At 42.4% G+C, this 17121-nt stretch overlaps 4 protein-coding genes across 5 annotated transcripts; 1 reads left to right on the plus strand and 3 right to left on the minus strand.

The window, feature by feature from the left end:
- Nucleotides 1-780: 780 nt before the first annotated feature.
- LOC129775664 (apoptosis-inducing factor 1, mitochondrial) lies at nt 781-3637 on the plus strand. 2 transcript variants are annotated; one of them, XM_055780655.1, is made up of 4 exons: nt 781-1053; nt 1127-1173; nt 1652-2930; nt 2991-3637. In XM_055780655.1, exons 1-4 carry the CDS (start codon nt 966-968, stop codon nt 3461-3463), a joined length of 1887 nt encoding a protein of 628 aa, XP_055636630.1. In that variant the 5' UTR covers nt 781-965; the 3' UTR covers nt 3464-3637. The 2 variants fall into 2 exon arrangements, with proteins under 2 accessions (XP_055636630.1, XP_055636629.1); XM_055780654.1 differs by lacking the exons at nt 781-1053; nt 1127-1173 and adding exons at nt 1180-1428; nt 1492-1569.
- Nucleotides 3638-5089: 1452 nt separating this feature from the next.
- Nucleotides 5090-6551, minus strand: LOC129775971 (pyridine nucleotide-disulfide oxidoreductase domain-containing protein 1). The gene has a single exon (XM_055781273.1). It carries the CDS (start codon nt 6549-6551, stop codon nt 5157-5159), a length of 1395 nt encoding a protein of 464 aa, XP_055637248.1. The 3' UTR covers nt 5090-5156.
- A 78-nt stretch (nt 6552-6629) lies between these two features.
- On the minus strand, nt 6630-7512 carry LOC129775972 (28S ribosomal protein S18b, mitochondrial). Its single transcript, XM_055781274.1, has 2 exons — nt 7412-7512; nt 6630-7296 (listed from the first exon to the last, which is right to left on the minus strand). Exon 2 carries the CDS (start codon nt 7239-7241, stop codon nt 6630-6632), a length of 612 nt encoding a protein of 203 aa, XP_055637249.1. The 5' UTR covers nt 7242-7296; nt 7412-7512.
- A 4417-nt stretch (nt 7513-11929) lies between these two features.
- Nucleotides 11930-16499, minus strand: LOC129773186 (uncharacterized). The gene is made up of 3 exons (XM_055776763.1): nt 15860-16499; nt 15062-15758; nt 11930-14993 (listed from the first exon to the last, which is right to left on the minus strand). Exons 1-3 carry the CDS (start codon nt 16497-16499, stop codon nt 11930-11932), a joined length of 4401 nt encoding a protein of 1466 aa, XP_055632738.1.
- Nucleotides 16500-17121: the final 622 nt, after the last annotated feature.

Genomic DNA, 17121 nt, shown 5'->3' on the forward strand with positions numbered 1-17121 from the left:
CAGGCTCTTGGTGACACCGTTCATCAGCGCTTTCATGATAAACGAAGAGGTTCACCACAACAGCGACAACATGCTCCAATCGCTGTTCAATTAGAACTGAGTAGATTTCCGAGCGGCGCTCGCTTATATACCGATTGGTGATTTCAATAGCCTGTTTTGAAAGCAATTTTAAGACTATTGAAACAAGTTTTTGGATCAAAAAGTAACAAGTATAGAACGCGTAGACAGTTTATCTTTCGAATGAAGTGTTTATCATACCATTTCGTTCAGTTGTTAAGGAGCTATTAACGCTCAAAATCTCGGTCTCTGGCGTAACGCTTTCGTTTTCGAAACTTTGATTTTACACCCCGGTATAGAAATGAAAGACGTAGTCCTACGTCAAAAATGGGTTTTGGTTTTTACCTGTCCCGTTTTTTGTCCGGAGTTATTTGGTCAGCCTACCTTTACCAAATATCTTAATGCGGAGAATTTAATTTTCATTCATATTTCTTAACTTAAAAGCGTGATCTATCCGCCTAAAAATCCGTTATCGTCTTTGACGCTTCACAAACCTGTGAAACGTAGCCCGATGGTGTCAACGCTAATTGCGAGCTGGATGGCGATTTGAGCTGCTTTGCAGTTAGTAGCTCTGGGGGAATTTTTACCATCCAATTTTGAAAGAATGTAAAATAATTTACATTATTCAACTGTAATATGAAAAATAATTAAAAGTGAAATTATTTTCAGTGCATTACAATCTAGTACGCAACTTTGCTTTGACATTTCCATCGAATTGATTTTTTTGGTCAAGATTTCAGTGTGAGTGCAAATTTATGTGCGATTGATTTGCCGAAACCAGCCCAAAACAAAACGCTCTCAATGAAAGACGATCTTTGAATAACTGGTCAGTTAGAAGTATTAACATCGATTTTTCAGAAAACTGTTCTAAAGTTGCAGTGTTTAAGTAACAGAAACGAAGAAAAAGTATGTTGGGGGCATCTCGTTGGACGATGAGCAATCTTCGAATTGCACAACAAAGGGTGGCTGCGATTCAAATCCAGAAACATTTCACAGGTGATTTCTGCTCTAGGTTAACCAGAACTGATGTACAACATGATGTAATGTTATTGATTTTTATTCGATGCAGGTGGATACAAGCCATCATTTTCCTGCCGCCGATGGTTCTCCAAAAAGGTAAATGACATGATTACGAGAGAGATATCCGAAAGGCGTAGGAGATTACTCGAGGCGACCGGTGATACGCCCTTTGGCCCTCCATATCCTGGTTGTGGCACGGATAGGCAACCTGCGCGTCCCGGTAGCATTGATCCCGGTCGAACACCCATGATTGGTCAAGGCATTCAGTTTCCCCATAAACCCCAATCGGATACAGATACGGTGGTACTGCCCCCGAAATCAAGGCCGAAACGAAACGCTCCTGTGCGGGAGGTTTCTATCTCTGTGCTCTTACTATGTTTCAAATATCTAGTAAAGAGAGTTTAACTTCCTTAGCCCAAGAAGAGTTCCCCTGGTCCGGCTTGGGGCGGTACTGAAGCTCCCACCCAGCCCAAATGTCAATCCAATCAAGAGGTTCCAATGTTCACATATTACTTCAATTTCTGACAATTCCCGTACTGTCAAGTTGTTTTATGTATTTCTTCTGCTTTTTTAGGAAAACAACTTTGCAAAGGGTGCTCCACCGGCTTGTCCACCTCCACCAACAACACCACCGCAAAAATCGAACCAGCCCTACATCATTGGGGCGTTAACTTTAACCGCTGGCGGTTTAGCTCTCGCTTACAAGCTGGGTTTATTTGACGATGAACCTGTGGTCGAAAAACAGAGCACTACATCCACTCAGCATAACAAGAAAAGTAAGCTTCCATATCCACTATCTTCGGCGGAGCTTCCAAAGGAGGTTCCTTACCTACTGATTGGTGGCGGAACCGCAAGTTTTGCAGCATTTCGCGCAATCAAAGGACACGATGCGAAAGCTAAAGTGCTCGTCATCAGCAACGAGCCGGAAATGCCCTACATGAGACCTCCTCTTTCGAAAGAACTTTGGTTCAGTCCCGAGGAAAGAGCACAGCAAGAACCGTTAAAATTCAAACAATGGAACGGAGTGGAACGAAGCATTTACTATGAACCAGAGGATTTCTATATTGACCCCGCAAAACTGTTGGAGGCACCCAATGGTGGTGTGGCAATTGCTAGGGGCTACGAGGTGCAAAAAATTGACGTCGTTAATAAGAAAGCTATTTTAACGGATGGGACGGAAATCAAGTATGAAAAATGTTTACTAGCAACAGGGGCGAGACCAAAAAATTTATCCGTGCTCGAGGCTGCCCCACTGGCGGTGAAAGATCATCTAACACTTTTCAAGAGTGTTCATGACTTCGAAGAACTCAGCGACAAGCTAGAGGCAGGCGGTAAAATAGCCATCATTGGAGGTGGATTTCTAGGAAGCGAACTTTCGTGTGCTCTGGCAAAATTCAGCGAGATTCGTGATAAGAAGCTTGAGGTGTATCAATTGTTCCACGAGGATGGCAATATGGGTAAAATACTGCCCGAATACCTCAGTCAGTGGACCACGGATCGTGTTCGTGAGGAGGGTGTGAAGGTGTGGCCGAAAACGCAAATCAAGGCCGCCGAGGTACAGGACAAGAAACTCAAGCTGACTCTCACCGACGATAGCACATTGGTAGTGGATCACGCGGTTGTCGCCGTTGGTTCGGAACCGAATACTGATCTGGCGAAAACGTCCGACTTGGAAGTGGACCCAACTCTCGGAGGATTCGTTGTGGATGCCGAGCTGCGGGCACGATCACATCTTTACGTGGCTGGTGACGCCGCATGCTTCTACGACCCGAAGCTGGGCCGACGGCGTGTGGAACACCATGACCATGCTGTGGTCTCCGGACGTCTAGCTGGGGAAAATATGGCAGGGCTGAGTATGAAACATTGAACTTTCCTTTAACTATTATGTTGTTAATCATCCATTCCTATTTTAGACAAGCCATACACCCATCAGAGCATGTTTTGGTCAGATTTGGGTTCCAAAATTGGATATGAAGCGATCGGCATAATCGACTCTGCTCTGCCAACAGTGGCGGTATTCGCGAAAAACATTACCCCTCAAACCATTCCGGACACCAGTGAAAAACTCCAGGCCGCAAATGCCACGCTGATTCCTGCTACGAAAACGACGGCTTCCGTTTTGAACCATACCACCGTGGTGAAAGCCGAGGAAAAACCAACGGTGAAGGAGCTGGAAGAGCAGGATGACTTCAACAAGGGCGTTATTTTCTACCTGAGGGATGAGAAGGTTGTTGGGGTTTTGCTGTGGAATATTTTCAACCGAATTGGTACGGCGAGGAAGATCGTTTCGCAGCACACGAAGTATGACGATTTGAATGAAGTCGCAAAATTGTTCAATCTGCACGACCGGCCAGAAGCAGAGGAAGCGGATGCACAGAAAGATTAATATCATTTGTTGAACGCATTCATGAATCCCGCGTAATCCCCAAATTTACTGTTACTTTTATTTGTACTAGTATTCTCGTATCGAGTTATTTTGTGGCATTTTACATTTTTGTTTCTATATAAGCGATGATAAGCGCACTTCAGGGATTGTAATAAACATTGGGTGCGAATCTAACTTCTGAGTTTCAATGTAGGCGGACTGATGAGGTAAGGTTATACTCTGTTACTTATGACTTGCGATTCCGTTATCTTTGAGTCCAGACAAAACTAAATTGCTTCATATTATATAATAAGTTTTAGTATAAGCAAATGAGTTATGTCCGACATATTCGTCAATCGTGCTCACAAACTTACTATGTTTTCATAATTATTCCGATGAAGTCTGTAAATCATGCATAAAATATCCGTAACAATAAAAGGAAAAAAAACCACACAATCTTATTGGTCTTTTGTGAATTTTACTGGTCAATTTCAATTGGAGTTCTCGGTCTTAAAAGAAGACACGGATACTTTGAACAGGTATCGAGTGCATCGCATCAAAGTACTTGATTAATGGTGTCTATCAACGAGAACCAATGCTCTGCGGATCCTTGGCGCAGGGTCGACAGGTACGATACCTCTTTGTGGTCCCGGTGAGTCGTACCAATACTTCTCTCAGCCAGAATTTCACCATCGGGATGCTTTCCATAGCCCTATGTTAATTAAAGAATGCTGAAGGGGCTATCCCTGCTCGGAGAGTCCGTCCTTCTCAGCATCGTTTCAGCGATTTTGTCGCAATTTTCGACGACAGGCCTTCCGGAGCGTGGCGCATCTTCGACGACCTCTACACCAGAACGAAAACGTTGAAACCATCGTTGTGCGGTGGAAATGGAAACTGTATCGGGTCCATAAACTGCACAAATTTTATTGGCAGCTTGAGATGCATTTTTGCCTTTGTCATAGTAGTACTGTAAAATATGTCGGATTTTCTCTTTATTTTGCTCCATATTTGCGACACTATAACTCACGAACGACTTAACCAAACAAAAAACTGTCAAGGACTATATTATAGCGCGCAAAATACCGCAAATACCTTTCCAACAAGCTATAGAATGACTCGATACAATGAATACAACTAGAACTACGCGCTTACAACGACACCTCGCGGAAATACCGCAGGACTTTTTTGACAGCGTAATATATATATATATATATATATATATATATATATATATATATATATATATATATATATATATATATATATATATATATATATATATATATAAATATATATATATATATATATATATATATATATATATATATATATATATATATATATATATATATATATATATATATATATATATATATATATATATATATTTTATTATTTATATATAGATTTTTTTATTTATATTTAAATATCATATTATTAATTTAATTCATATATTTTTTTTGAGAATTAAAAAAAATTGAGAAAAATGATCTTCAATTTTTTAAATTATTTTTTTTCAGCGATTTGTTTTTTACAGTTTTGTAGGTATTGTAGGTATTGTTGTGCTCCCTTGGCCGAGTGGTTAGTCAAAGACTTTAAGCTAAAATAAATGAAAAAATTAACATAGTATCTAAGATTCAAAACACATTTGTGTAATACACATATATTTTTTATTCCATCAATAGAAAAAAATGAACAAAACCAATCAGCGTCTTCAATCAAAATAATCTTCGATATCAATGTTTGGATCCAGCAGATCATCTCCGTACGGAGTCAGATCCAATTGATTTAGGATCAAATTTTCGCTAGTCTCCTCCAATCCCGTTTCTCCGATAAGCATAGCGCCCTGAAGCCGACCATCGACAAGCACGAATTTGATATATTCCAGTCCCGGTGTCATCCGCAGTAACACCTCATATTTGTCGTTCAAACCTTGCCCGTTGTAACGACCCAGCAGAACAACTTGGTATCCGAAAAGTTGCGTCACATGGTTGAACATTTCGAAGCAGAAATCCTGATATATCGTTTCGCCAGCTCGTCTGGCTGCCATCGCCCGTGCAGCCATTGCACCCATTTGCCGGGCTTGCGTCCACAGTCGCATCTGAAACCAGTGCCGAGCATGCTCCCAACCAGCGTAACAAATATCTCCAGCGGCAAACACGTTCTTCAGTGAAGTTTCCATTTCCCAGTTCACAAACAATCCCCCATCTGGTCCCAGCTTGAATTCGTGGTCCGAAGTGAAGTTAGCTGCCGGAGTTACTCCCGTCGCGGACACTATCAAGTCGCACTCAACTTCGTCCCCATTAGACAAGCGTAGCTTCAAGGGAAATCCTTTGCTCTGTGGCATAATTTCCTCAATCTCAGCGGAATAATGAATCTTCACAGAGCTTGGGACATTCTCTAGCTTCCCAACGATGTTTACAGTGCGATGCCAATCTGGTCCCAGTGCGGCACCATGCTTCGCAACGCTGAGTTCGGCCTTTTGTTCGGAATATCTCATTCGTTTCACGATGGACTTTTCCTCTCCTTTGCAGGTTAATCGCTCTTGAAAAAATCGAGCTGCAGCAGAGTCCACAAATGTAGAACTGATGTAATCATCTTTAACAACCCAATGAATCTCGACACCACTTATCTCGTATACTATTTCCGAAGCAATACCTCCATTTCCGACAACAACCAGTCGAGTTGCGCATTTGATCCGCTCCCGGAATTCCTGCACCGATTCCGTATCTCGAATCCCTATAACGTTGGGATTCCCGCCAGCCTGTTCGATTAATTTCGGCCGGGCTCCGGTACACACGCACAGATATCTGTAGTTTATTCTATTGCCATTGGACGTTTTTACATATTTGGCATCACTCTCGATTCTTTGCAATTGATCTTCCAAAGCTTGTATGCTGTGACCTAATGTATCAGCCCTCTTTTCTTGTACTTCAAACTGCGTTAGTACTTTTCCCAGTGGCACTGGGTTGACAGTAGCTTTAACCATCGCTGATTCTGTGATCAGAATAATGCTATCGCTGGGATCCGCCAGAAAAGCCAACGCCTCGGCACAAGAAACGCCTGCAATTCCTCCTCCAACAATCAGGTAAGTGCAGTTCAATTCCATTATTTTCCTTGATGTGAACAATCCTACATATAACTACAGCAACTAAACTTACAGTAAAACTTTTAAAGTCACAACTTATTATTGCTGGGCTGTGTAGTATTCCGAATAATCATAATTCCGGAACGGCACCTCGAAAGTGATGAGACCATAATCCATAGCCCTCTCGACGGCAACCAACAGTTGAAGATGCTTCTTCTGGCACAATCCGGTGATCTGGTAACTCAGCACCTCTCCACTGTGGGGGGAAATAAACTGCTTGATCAAATCGATGTTCCTATGGTCCAGCACCAAATACTCGTCTCTACAGATTGGGCATGGATTCCCCGTGGAAAGCTTGCCCCCACGGATACAGGTTTTGCGAGTTTTCTTCGGTGGATAGAGCCCCTTATGGTTTCGTCTGTACTGCTTCCACACCGGATCCCCTTGGTACGTCTGCTGGAACGCTTCACTGGCCAGATACCGAATGCTTGTTTCCACCGGAATAACTCGTGTGCGATCTTTGGGGTCGTCACGGTCTTCGCCGGATGAAGGTTTATTCTCGTTTTCCTCGTCCTCTTCTATCGTACTAGAGGTTTCTTTGCCCGCCGTTAATCTCACCGATGACAAAGTTATGCAACGGGTTCCAATTGATGCAATTCCTCGACGATATACGTAGAATAATTCTTTGCCCACCACACGAAATAATGACATTTCTCGAGCGGAATAAGCTTTACGAGATGACGTAAGTGTTGTTATTCGTTGTGAACTGTAGGACGAAAGTAAAGAAACACAGCATTATTTAATTTGTTTAGAATGCCAAACATAGGGGAATTCTCAATAGAACTTTCCAAATAAATTGTTATTTCATTAAAGAAACATACCCAGAAGAATTCGCTTCCTACGACCTCCGAAGACCGGTTATGTACCGCAGAAAAATGTGTGTTTATTGTGCTCAGTTACGCCAGAACGAATGTTTCTGAAGGGAACACAAACACGAACACTTGATTTTGTTCAAAACTTAACCCATTAACGACCAAGTTGTAAAAATTATTTTTTTTAACGAAAGCCATTGGTATAATTTTGATTATTATAAAATCCTAAAATCAAAACATTTTTGTTCCAGTAGGATTTTCAATTCAATATTTTTCTCCTACACCACAATTTGTGTTCATTCATCAAAGTAATCACCTCTATTCCGGATCCAGATCGGATTTGAAATTCGCAAAATAATCACCCTTATTCCGGATCCCGTTCGGGTTTGAAATTAGCAAAAAGATGCATTTTGTAATCCGTTCGACTTCGATTAAGCACATTTATCAATCCGTCCGACTTCGAATTATTTCGAAATTTTTTCATCATTGCAAGGATGCCAAATATGCAGACATGTTCGCAATTTTTCTGATATTTTTTTTTTGGCAAACTATCCTGTTGCACCCTTATATTTCAGTTACAGACTGCAGGGATGTGATATTACTTTTCTTTACGGCTTGGTTCAGTTTCCTCTGCTTACAACCTCTTTTTTTCAGACACTACTTTGCGATTTTCGCGGATACAAAGGTAGCTGGTAGATATTTATGCACATCAACATTTCAAATTTTCGTCGAAAACTTTCAGAAAAATCATCTGGCATCTCTGGAGGTGATCACATTTACTCTTGTAAGTTTTTGAAGGGCACTGTTTATATTTTTAACGAAATCGTTTTCAAAACTAAGGGTGAGTTTAGACCAGTGATATATTCATGTGAAGAAATATGATGAGATTTATAGAAAACGCATCAACCGTTTACACTAGCGTGAACTTCTATAATGAATATATACATATTTTCGGTGAATTTATTCACCTAAAGTAGAACTGCATCCAACTTTAATGATTTCTCACCAGTGAGAAATTCACAAGCGTTTACATATGCTGAATTTATTCAAGTTATATATACCTCGAATAAGTGTATCATATTTATTCTCACCCGTTTACACCTATTTTCACGTGAATAAATCCATCTATAGCTATAGATCTCCCTAAGGTAAACCCACCATAAGTCAGTGCCAAACTGACTCTGTAATAGCGAATTCGTTTTTGTTCAGTTTCAACCCCAGTGCCGCACTAACTGCTGTCAAAACGTTTTTTTATTCACTCAGTTTCGCACTCAGTGTCGCACTGGTTCGCCCCGAAAGCTGTTAGTTTCGCACTGAGATGTTTCACGGGTTGGCACTCGGGTTCACCAATACAACTATACTGAACTGTCAAGTTCCGAGTATTGTTATGGAAAATCTAAAAATAAAAACTATGAAAATGGAAAACCTGCTGCTTTTGCTTTTGTATTATTGGAATCGTAATCCAATTCGGATTCTGATTTTGAAGAGTATATTCGAGTAGACGGCATTAAGCTACGTGTGCTTTCATTGGGAGGCAAAAATAATGATGGATATTCAGGTGGAATAAACCTGCTTTCAAAATCAAAATTATGAATGAAAATTTACTTTAACGTATCGAATATTTATTTTATGTGATGAAATAAGACGTTTTTTTTCGATATCACGGAAATATATTGAACGAAAACTGTGTCTAATGATGATTTTATATTAGGGTGGGTTTAGACTAGTGATATATTCATGTGAAGAAATATGATGAGATTTATAGAAATCGCATCAACCGTTTACACTAGCGTGAACTTCTATAATGAATATAATCATATTTTCGGTGAATTTATTCACCTAAAGTAGAACTGCATCCAACTTTAGTGATTTCTCACCAGTGAGAAATTCACAAGCGTTTACATATGCTAAATTTATTCAAGTTATATATACCTCGAATAAGTGTATCATATTTATTCTCACCCGTTTACACCTATTTTCACGTGAATAAATCCATCTATAGCTATAGATCTCCCTAATGTAAACCCGCCATTATAATAGTAATTATTTGTGGAACAAACAGGAAATGCATCGACAAATTATTAAGTGAGTGTCAGAACTACATTAATCAAACAATATGATGTAAAAATTTTCATTCAAACTTTTATATTTTTACACTGCACTTGGCCCTGCTGATCTGATAGGGAATAATTTACCTCCCAAGCACTAATATCGCCACCAGACGTCGACACCGTACATTTGTCGTCGCAAATATAAACAAATCAGACTAACGCACACCAACAAACCACCGCATTCGTGAAACTGAAAACGTTTTTTTATTACAAAGTCAGTTTGGCACTGACTCAGTTTTAAAAACGAATTCGCTATAATAAAAAAAAGTTTTCAGTTTCACGAATGCGGTGGTTTGTTGGTGTGCGTTATATAGTCTGATTTGTTTATATTTGCGACGACAAATGTACAGTGTCGATGTCTGGTCGTGATACTAGTGCTTGGGAGGTAAATTATTCTCCATCAGATCAGAAGGGCAAAGTGCAGTGTAAAAATATAAAAGTTTTAATGAAAATTTTTACTTCATATTGTTTGATTACCTAACACATGTAGTTCTGACACTCACTTAACCATTTGTCGATGCATTTCCTGTTTGTTCCACAAATAATTACTATTATAATATAAAATCATCATTAGACACAGTTTTCGTTCAATATTGTTCGGGGTCGTCACAACAAACTAATTTTCAAAGCAGCAATTTTCTTGTTTCGCAGCTTGAAACTGAAATTTTATGTATTTAATTAATCTCATTTCTTTTCTTTTCAGGTTCTACTCACATTTTACAGTTTCTTTATTAATTTTACAATATTTTTCTTTTTTCAGGTCTCTCAGGATCCAGCAGTTATTTGGCTATCAGCGGCTATCAAAACATCGATTGGTCAACATTATTCTTTAATTATACAATTTTTAAAATATTACCAATAAATTCCTTTTAGAAATTCTAACGATTTCTCTGTAAATTTCAATACACTTTCAAAAACTATCCAACTCAATTCATCCGTTTGCCTTTTGTTTATCTATTTTCTCCTTTCTATACTGTTTTTATTCACTCTGGTGCCTTTTTGACATTTCGTCGCAAGATGGTTAACTCATGCAGGTAGGCCTTAGTCGACTGTGCGTAGCGGTGTGTACATAGCCCCTCCCCGTAACTCTGGTGCGAAAGCGTCAACCGCAGTAGATTTACGACCCTGGACTTCAAGCACCGCAAGCTTCACCACCGGCCGCCTGAACTCACCCTTTGCTGTTTTCACCAAAGCCTGTCTGATCCTACCATCAGCACCACTGAATACCTCGGTTACAACCCCTCTAACCCAATGCTTTCGGATATTCTCGTCCGCAATATACACAAGATCACCTTTTGCAATAGGAGGCATTTCAGAGTGCCATTTGCTGCGATGATTGATCGTCGGGAGATACTCAGAAGTCCATCGTTTCCACAAACAATCAGCCAAAAACTGTGACCGCTTGAAGCTGTCCCGCAGTGCCTCTGCTTCATTGGTAGGTCTGATAAACGACTCAGAACTCATTAGTCCTACGCCGCGAACAAAATGGTTTGGTGTTAGCGCTTCCTTTGCATCAGGTTCCAGGCCAGCGTATGTCAGTGGCCGAGAATTGATTAAATCCACCGCTTCTGCCAACACGGTCAGGAGTACTTCGTCCGTCATTCGGCGGCCATCATCCAACGCTTTCAACGCCGTCTTAACGGAGCGCACCATTCGCTCCCACACCCCACCCATATGAGGTGCGGAAGGCGGATTGAAATTCCATCTGGTTCTCGAATCGGTGAACACATCTTCACAATTAATCTCCATCTGCTTAACAATTTCTTTGCTGGCGCCATGGAAATTCGTCCCATTATCTGAGAAGAATTCAAGAGGACCTCCTCTGTAGCTCACGAATCGCCGTATGGCCATCAGGCACGATTGAGTCGTCAGACTATGAGCAACCTCAATGTGAATAGCTCTCGTCGTCAAACACGTGAACAAACAAATCCACCTTTTCTCTGATCTGCGCCCGACGGAGACAGTCAATGGACCACAATAATCCACCCCTGTGTAGCTGAACGGCTGCAACCCAGGCGAGATCCGCGAAATCGGAAGAGGAGCCATTCTCGGATGACCTGGCTCACATTTCCTCACCTTGCATCGCATGCAAGCTCTTGAAATACGTTTGAGTTCCGCTCGGAGATTGGGAATCCAAAACCTTTGTCGTATTTCATTTACCGCCGTTTCTTGATTGCCGTGTGCCACTCTCTGATGATAATGTTCCAGAAGTTTAACGGTAACTGGATGTCCTTTAGGGAGTATAATTGGGAAACGTAGTTCGAACGGTAAGAACGTACCTTGTGCGGTTCTCCCTTCCATCCGAAGAACGTTCTGTGCATCCAAAAATGGGCTCAGACTGTATAGACTGCTCGATTTTTCCAGCTGTCGTTGTTTCTCGTTCCCCACTTTAAGATTTTTCTGGAGAGTTTTCACCTCATCCCCGTATGCTTCCGCTTGTGCGAATCGCCACAAATATGCTTCTGATTTTTGGAACTACCGTAGATGCAATTTTTGCCTTTACTTTTCTCTTGAGAGCATCGGTCGTTGGTACACCTTCGATGGCCAATCCTTCCTTTTTTCGCTTGCAGTTCGAAACAAACCGGTAGACGCAGGCTATCGTTCGAACTAAGACCTTCCATCTTGAAAAACGCAACGGATCGATTACAGGTTCTGACAGTGAAATGTCGTGGAACAGTATGTGGGCACGTATCTCTTCAGGCACATTCGGTGTTACGCGCTTCTGTTCTGGCCAGGAATCTTCCTGATGGAACAGGAAATGTGGACCCCGAAACCAAGGACCGTTCGAATTTAGATTGTGTCCTCGATCCCATTTGGTTAGGTCGTCAGCGATGTTGTTTCTAGTGGAAACCCACCGCCATTCATCGAGCTTCGTGAGACTAAGGATTTCACCAATTCGGAAAGCAACGAATTGCTTGTAGCGTCGCTGATCCGAGTGGATCCAAGAAAGTACTGTCCTCGAATCTGTCCAAATAAACCGCTGTTTCACCTCTACGGAATGGTTATCGATGATGGAATTTAGCAATCTAGAACCTAGTACCGCGGCCTGTAGTTCCAGGCGCGGAATTGACAGCTGCTTCAAAGGTGCAACCTTGGAACGTGCCATCACAAGCGAACAAATAGGACCAGAAGCAGTCATGACACGGAAATATGCAACAGCACCATATGCATTCTCACTAGCATCGACAAGAACGTGTAGTTGCAACGTACTGTAGTCCACAGATAATCCTCCCGTGAAGTGATAACGAGGGATCCGCACTCTTTCGATTTCTGGAAGCCGACCGACCCAACGATTCCATTTCTCGCTACACTCGTCGTTGATCTGCTGGTCCCAGGCACATCCACTGCGCCAAAGATCTTGAATAAGCATTTTTCCATAAATAGTGAAGGAAGCCAAAAACCCAATGGGATCGAACAAGCTCATGATGCAGCTCATGACCCCCCTTTTCGTGGGCCGCCTCTCTCCTATCAGGTACGGCAGCAAATCTTCACGTAACCTTGCTGAGAACGTAAACTCGTCGCTTACTGAATTCCACACTATTCCCAAGACCCTTTCTTGCCCTGTTTCCTTGTCTTGATTAAAATGAACACATTGATTTTCTTTTGTCTCCCCCATTTCTCGCAGGAACACCTCTGAACTAGAGACCCAATTTCGAAGCTCGAAGCCGCCCTTTGAATGAACAAACGTTACCTCCTTCGCCAGCTTCACTGCTTCCTCGACTGTCTCCGTGCTATCGAAATAATCATCGACGTAATGGTTCTCTAGAATCGCTCTCGCTGCCTCTGGAAACCGCCCTGCGAACTCCTTTGCATTCATGTTCTTCACAAACTGGGCGGAGCAAGGTGAACTGGTCGCCCCAAAGGTAGCAACGTCCATAATAAATACCTCCGGAGCGCTGGCTGGATTCTCTCGGAACAGGAACCTCTGCGCTTGCTTATCTTCTTTTCGAATTTTCAACTGATGATACATCTCTTTGATGTCTGCACCAAAACCCACTTTTTTTTCTCGAAACTTGCAAATAACTGCTGGGAGAGCAGTCAGCATATCGGGACCCTTCAAGAGTTTTGAATTCAGGGACACCCCAGCTACAGCCGCAGCTGCGTCCCAAACAAGGCGGACTTTACCCGGTTTCTTCGGATTAATAACCACGTTCAATGGCAAATACCACACCTTACTCTGGTTGGTGTCTGCTAGCTCCAACTCTGAAGCTTTGTGCGCATAGCCCTTGGTTAGGTACTCCGAGACCATGCACCGTACTTTATCGTACAGTTCATTGTCCTTCAATAAACGTCTCTCTAAACTCTTGAGCCTTTTCACAGCCATAGGATAGCTGTCGGGGAAGCACGGACTATCATATCTCCATAATAACCCCGTCTCAAAACGATCACCTACTCTTACCGTCGTTTGCGTCAGGATATCTTTCGCTCTCCTATCCTCTTCGCTTTCCGGTAGCAGCGCAACCGAAATGCCAGACTCTTCTAGCGTGTAGTGGCTCTTCAACAGATCGTGGAGGTCCTCGTTCGAAACACTGCTGCACGCATGATGACCAACGATGCTCGACTCAACACCACCGCTTGCAGGTCCGAATATGGTCCAACCAAGCTTGGACCGCACAGCGATTGGCTCTTCCGCTTTCCCGATTCGTGATTCTAACGGTGCACACAAGTGAACGTCTTTCAGTCCGATCAGAATTTGCGGAACAGTATGTTGGAAATCCACCACGGATAGATCTTGAAGATGGGGATACTGCTTGACTACTTCCGTCAGGGCTAGCGTCGACTGGGGAAGCCTCAAGTTATCCACGGTATGAGCTGCTTTTATGTGGAATCGGCGACTTGAACCTCGAGCCGAAATATACAGTTCTACTTTCTGCGAGTCCCTTTCCAATCGGGACATTCCAGCCGTCCACGTCACACGAAGTGGTTGCGTTACACCATTCGTCCTAAGAGCGCTAGCCACCGACTTCTCCACCAATGTGTAGGACGACCCCTCGTCCAGGAAAGCCACTGTGTTCACTGTATGATTTCCCCAGTGCAATGTGACCGGAATCATTCGAAAAATCACCGATTGCTTGCGTTGAAACGAATGAAAGTTGCAGTTCGATCCCGATTCCGGGCCTGCCGCGTGGAGTAAAGGATGGTGAGGCTCTCTACAGGTCCCGACATTACAGCGGAAATTCAGCTTACAGCGGGCATTTCCATGCTCATTGAGACACATCGAGCACAACTTCCATTTACGCACCGCTTCCAAACGATGTGGTACGGAGAGGTTCCGGAAGGCTACACAATTTCTTACCCGGTGATCAGTACGGTTGCAAATCATACATGGCTTTCTCACCCTCGGCGCCTGAGTTTTGTTGGCGTTTTCTTGTCCACAGTGGGCATGGAGGAAACCTTCGTGCTCTTTATCCTTTCCTCTGGACTTTCGATTGGCGTGGTCTACAACTACAGGTGCTTCACAGTATGACGTCACCTCGCGTCTTTCACGATTGCGGACAGAAAGTTGGCTAAAGTTCGAATCGTGACTACACGGTCTCTCCTTCTATACCGCACCCACTCAAGTTGTGTACTTGCGGGCAACTTTTCGGTAATCTCCTGAATCAGCATGGGATTCAGAAGATGAGAAGTAAGCTTCGTTGCTTCCAGGTGATCTGCAAGCTGCTGGACAATCATCCCGAAATTGATGAACGTTATCAAACGATCTGCTCTCGGTGGGAGAGCCTTTCTCACCTTCACCAATAGCATATTTAGAAGGTGCTCCGGGCGACCGTACAACATCCGGAGAGTCTCAATGATCTGTGGAACTGCGTCTGGAAGTAGGAGCCTACTACGAACTGCTTCCAATGCTTGGCCCTTCAAGCACTCTTGTAGTCGAGCCAGGTTCTCGACATTCGAAAACCCACAAGCCTCGCTAGATGTTTCGTAGCTGCAGATGAACATCGGCCAGTCCTCTAACTTTCCGGAAAATACCGGCAACTTCTTCGACAGGAACTGCCTGGCGGACAGCTGAGCTTTGGTAGGTCCTCGACGACATCTTTGTTGCTTGTTTTGACCAGCTTGTACTGTCACCGATTCGTGATCCTCATTTGATTCGCTGGATTCACTATCGTCCTCATTTGCTTCTCGCACGTCATTTGAAACCGCGTCGTTCTTCTTACTTTCGATCTTTTCCTGTGTATCACCTTTTACGGATTCCGCGTCGACAGGCGGAATTTCCTCCAATGATGGCGATGTGACCAACGGAACTAAACATGTTTTTGGAGTGGAGTATTTTTGATATGCTCCTCGAAAATCTCCGTTGCCAGTCTCGACCAGATCCATTTTCCCAGGTTTGCCTTTTTCCGACCTTTTTTTTCGGTTTCTGCTTTTCCTGGCTTTGTTTTCTCCAGTCCCGACTGCTTCGGCTTTTCTTTGTCACTCGAGCAATCATCTTCACAACCTTCAGCTTCTTCCGTTTTTTCTTTCACACCACTATCGAAATCCTTGCTCCGTTGCTGTCTAAGCTTATTCAATTTACCGTGCATCTCCTTTCTCATCTGCTCACTTTTCTTCTGGAACGATTCTTCCTCAGCGATTTCCTTCTCCAACTGCTCTTTTTCGAAGGCTAACTCCATTTCGCGTTTCTCCTGTTCCAGTTTTTTTCGCATCAGAAACATTTCCTGCTGCAGCTCCAGGCGCCGTTTATGCAGGACTCTTTCCTTCTCCATAGCTAGCTGTTGGACTCTTTTTTCTTCCTCGAGCCTTTTCAATTCTTGCTCCAACTCTGACGTCACGGAACTACCAGCGGCATTTTTCATGCACTTGCCGCATATCCACGATGAATCGTCCTTTACCGCATTCGTTACACCGGCACATCCAAAATGATACCAGTTTTGACATTGGTCACAAAACACCATATCCTTCTCTGCGTGATCCGGTCGCTCACAAGCGGCACAATTGTAACCCGTCTTTTCGGCAGCTTCGGGTGAAAGGGTCAATTCTGCCATTGTAAAATTTTCAAGTTTGTTCGGGGTCGTCACAACAAACTAATTTTCAAAGCAGCAATTTTCTTGTTTCGCAGCTTGAAACTGAAATTTTATGTATTTAATTAATCTCATTTCTTTTCTTTTCAGGTTCTACTCACATTTTACAGTTTCTTTATTAATTTTACAATATTTTTCTTTTTTTTGAGGTCTCTCAGGATCCAGCAGTTATTTGGCTATCAGCGGCTATCAAAACATCGATTGGTCAACATTATTCTTTAATTATACAATTTTTAAAATATTACCAATAAATTCCTTTTAGAAATTCTAACGATTTCTCTGTAAATTTCAATACACTTTCAAAAACTATCCAACTCAATTCATCCGTTTGCCTTTTGTTTATCTATTTTCTCCTTTCTATACTGTTTTTATTCACTCTGGTGCCTTTTTGACATTTCGTCGCAAGATGGTTAACTCATGCAGGTAGGCCTTAGTCGACTGTGCGTAGCGGTGTGTACAATATGTTTCTGCAATATCGGAAAAAACCTCTTATTTCATCACATAAAATAAATATTCGATACGTTAAAGTAAATTTTCATTCATAATTTTGATTTTGAAAGCAGGTTTATTCCACCTGAATATCCAT

The sequence above is a fragment of the Toxorhynchites rutilus genome, chromosome 3 (genome assembly GCF_029784135.1).
Source record: "Toxorhynchites rutilus septentrionalis strain SRP chromosome 3, ASM2978413v1, whole genome shotgun sequence".
Classification (NCBI taxonomy): domain Eukaryota; kingdom Metazoa; phylum Arthropoda; class Insecta; order Diptera; family Culicidae; genus Toxorhynchites; species Toxorhynchites rutilus.

What these genes read in the sequence shown, in the direction of transcription:
- LOC129775664 (XM_055780654.1), top strand. Translation starts at nt 1,183, where the DNA reads ATGATTACGAGAGAGATATCCGAAAGGCGTAGGAGATTACTCGAGGCG. An exon ending in GAAACGCTCCTGTGCGGGAG is followed by an intron (nt 1,429 to 1,491) that starts GTTTCTATCTCT and finishes TAACTTCCTTAG; the next exon opens with CCCAAGAAGAGTTCCCCTGG. An exon ending in AATGTCAATCCAATCAAGAG is followed by an intron (nt 1,570 to 1,651) that starts GTTCCAATGTTC and finishes CTGCTTTTTTAG; the next exon opens with GAAAACAACTTTGCAAAGGG.
- LOC129775971 (XM_055781273.1), bottom strand. Translation starts at nt 6,551, where the DNA reads ATGGAATTGAACTGCACTTACCTGATTGTTGGAGGAGGAATTGCAGGC.
- LOC129775972 (XM_055781274.1), bottom strand. Translation starts at nt 7,241, where the DNA reads ATGTCATTATTTCGTGTGGTGGGCAAAGAATTATTCTACGTATATCGT.
- LOC129773186 (XM_055776763.1), bottom strand. Translation starts at nt 16,499, where the DNA reads ATGGCAGAATTGACCCTTTCACCCGAAGCTGCCGAAAAGACGGGTTAC. An exon ending in AGCAGAAACCGAAAAAAAAG is followed by an intron (nt 15,759 to 15,859) that starts GTCGGAAAAAGG and finishes AAACATGTTTAG; the next exon opens with TTCCGTTGGTCACATCGCCA. An exon ending in ACACAACTTGAGTGGGTGCG is followed by an intron (nt 14,994 to 15,061) that starts GTATAGAAGGAG and finishes CAATCGTGAAAG; the next exon opens with ACGCGAGGTGACGTCATACT.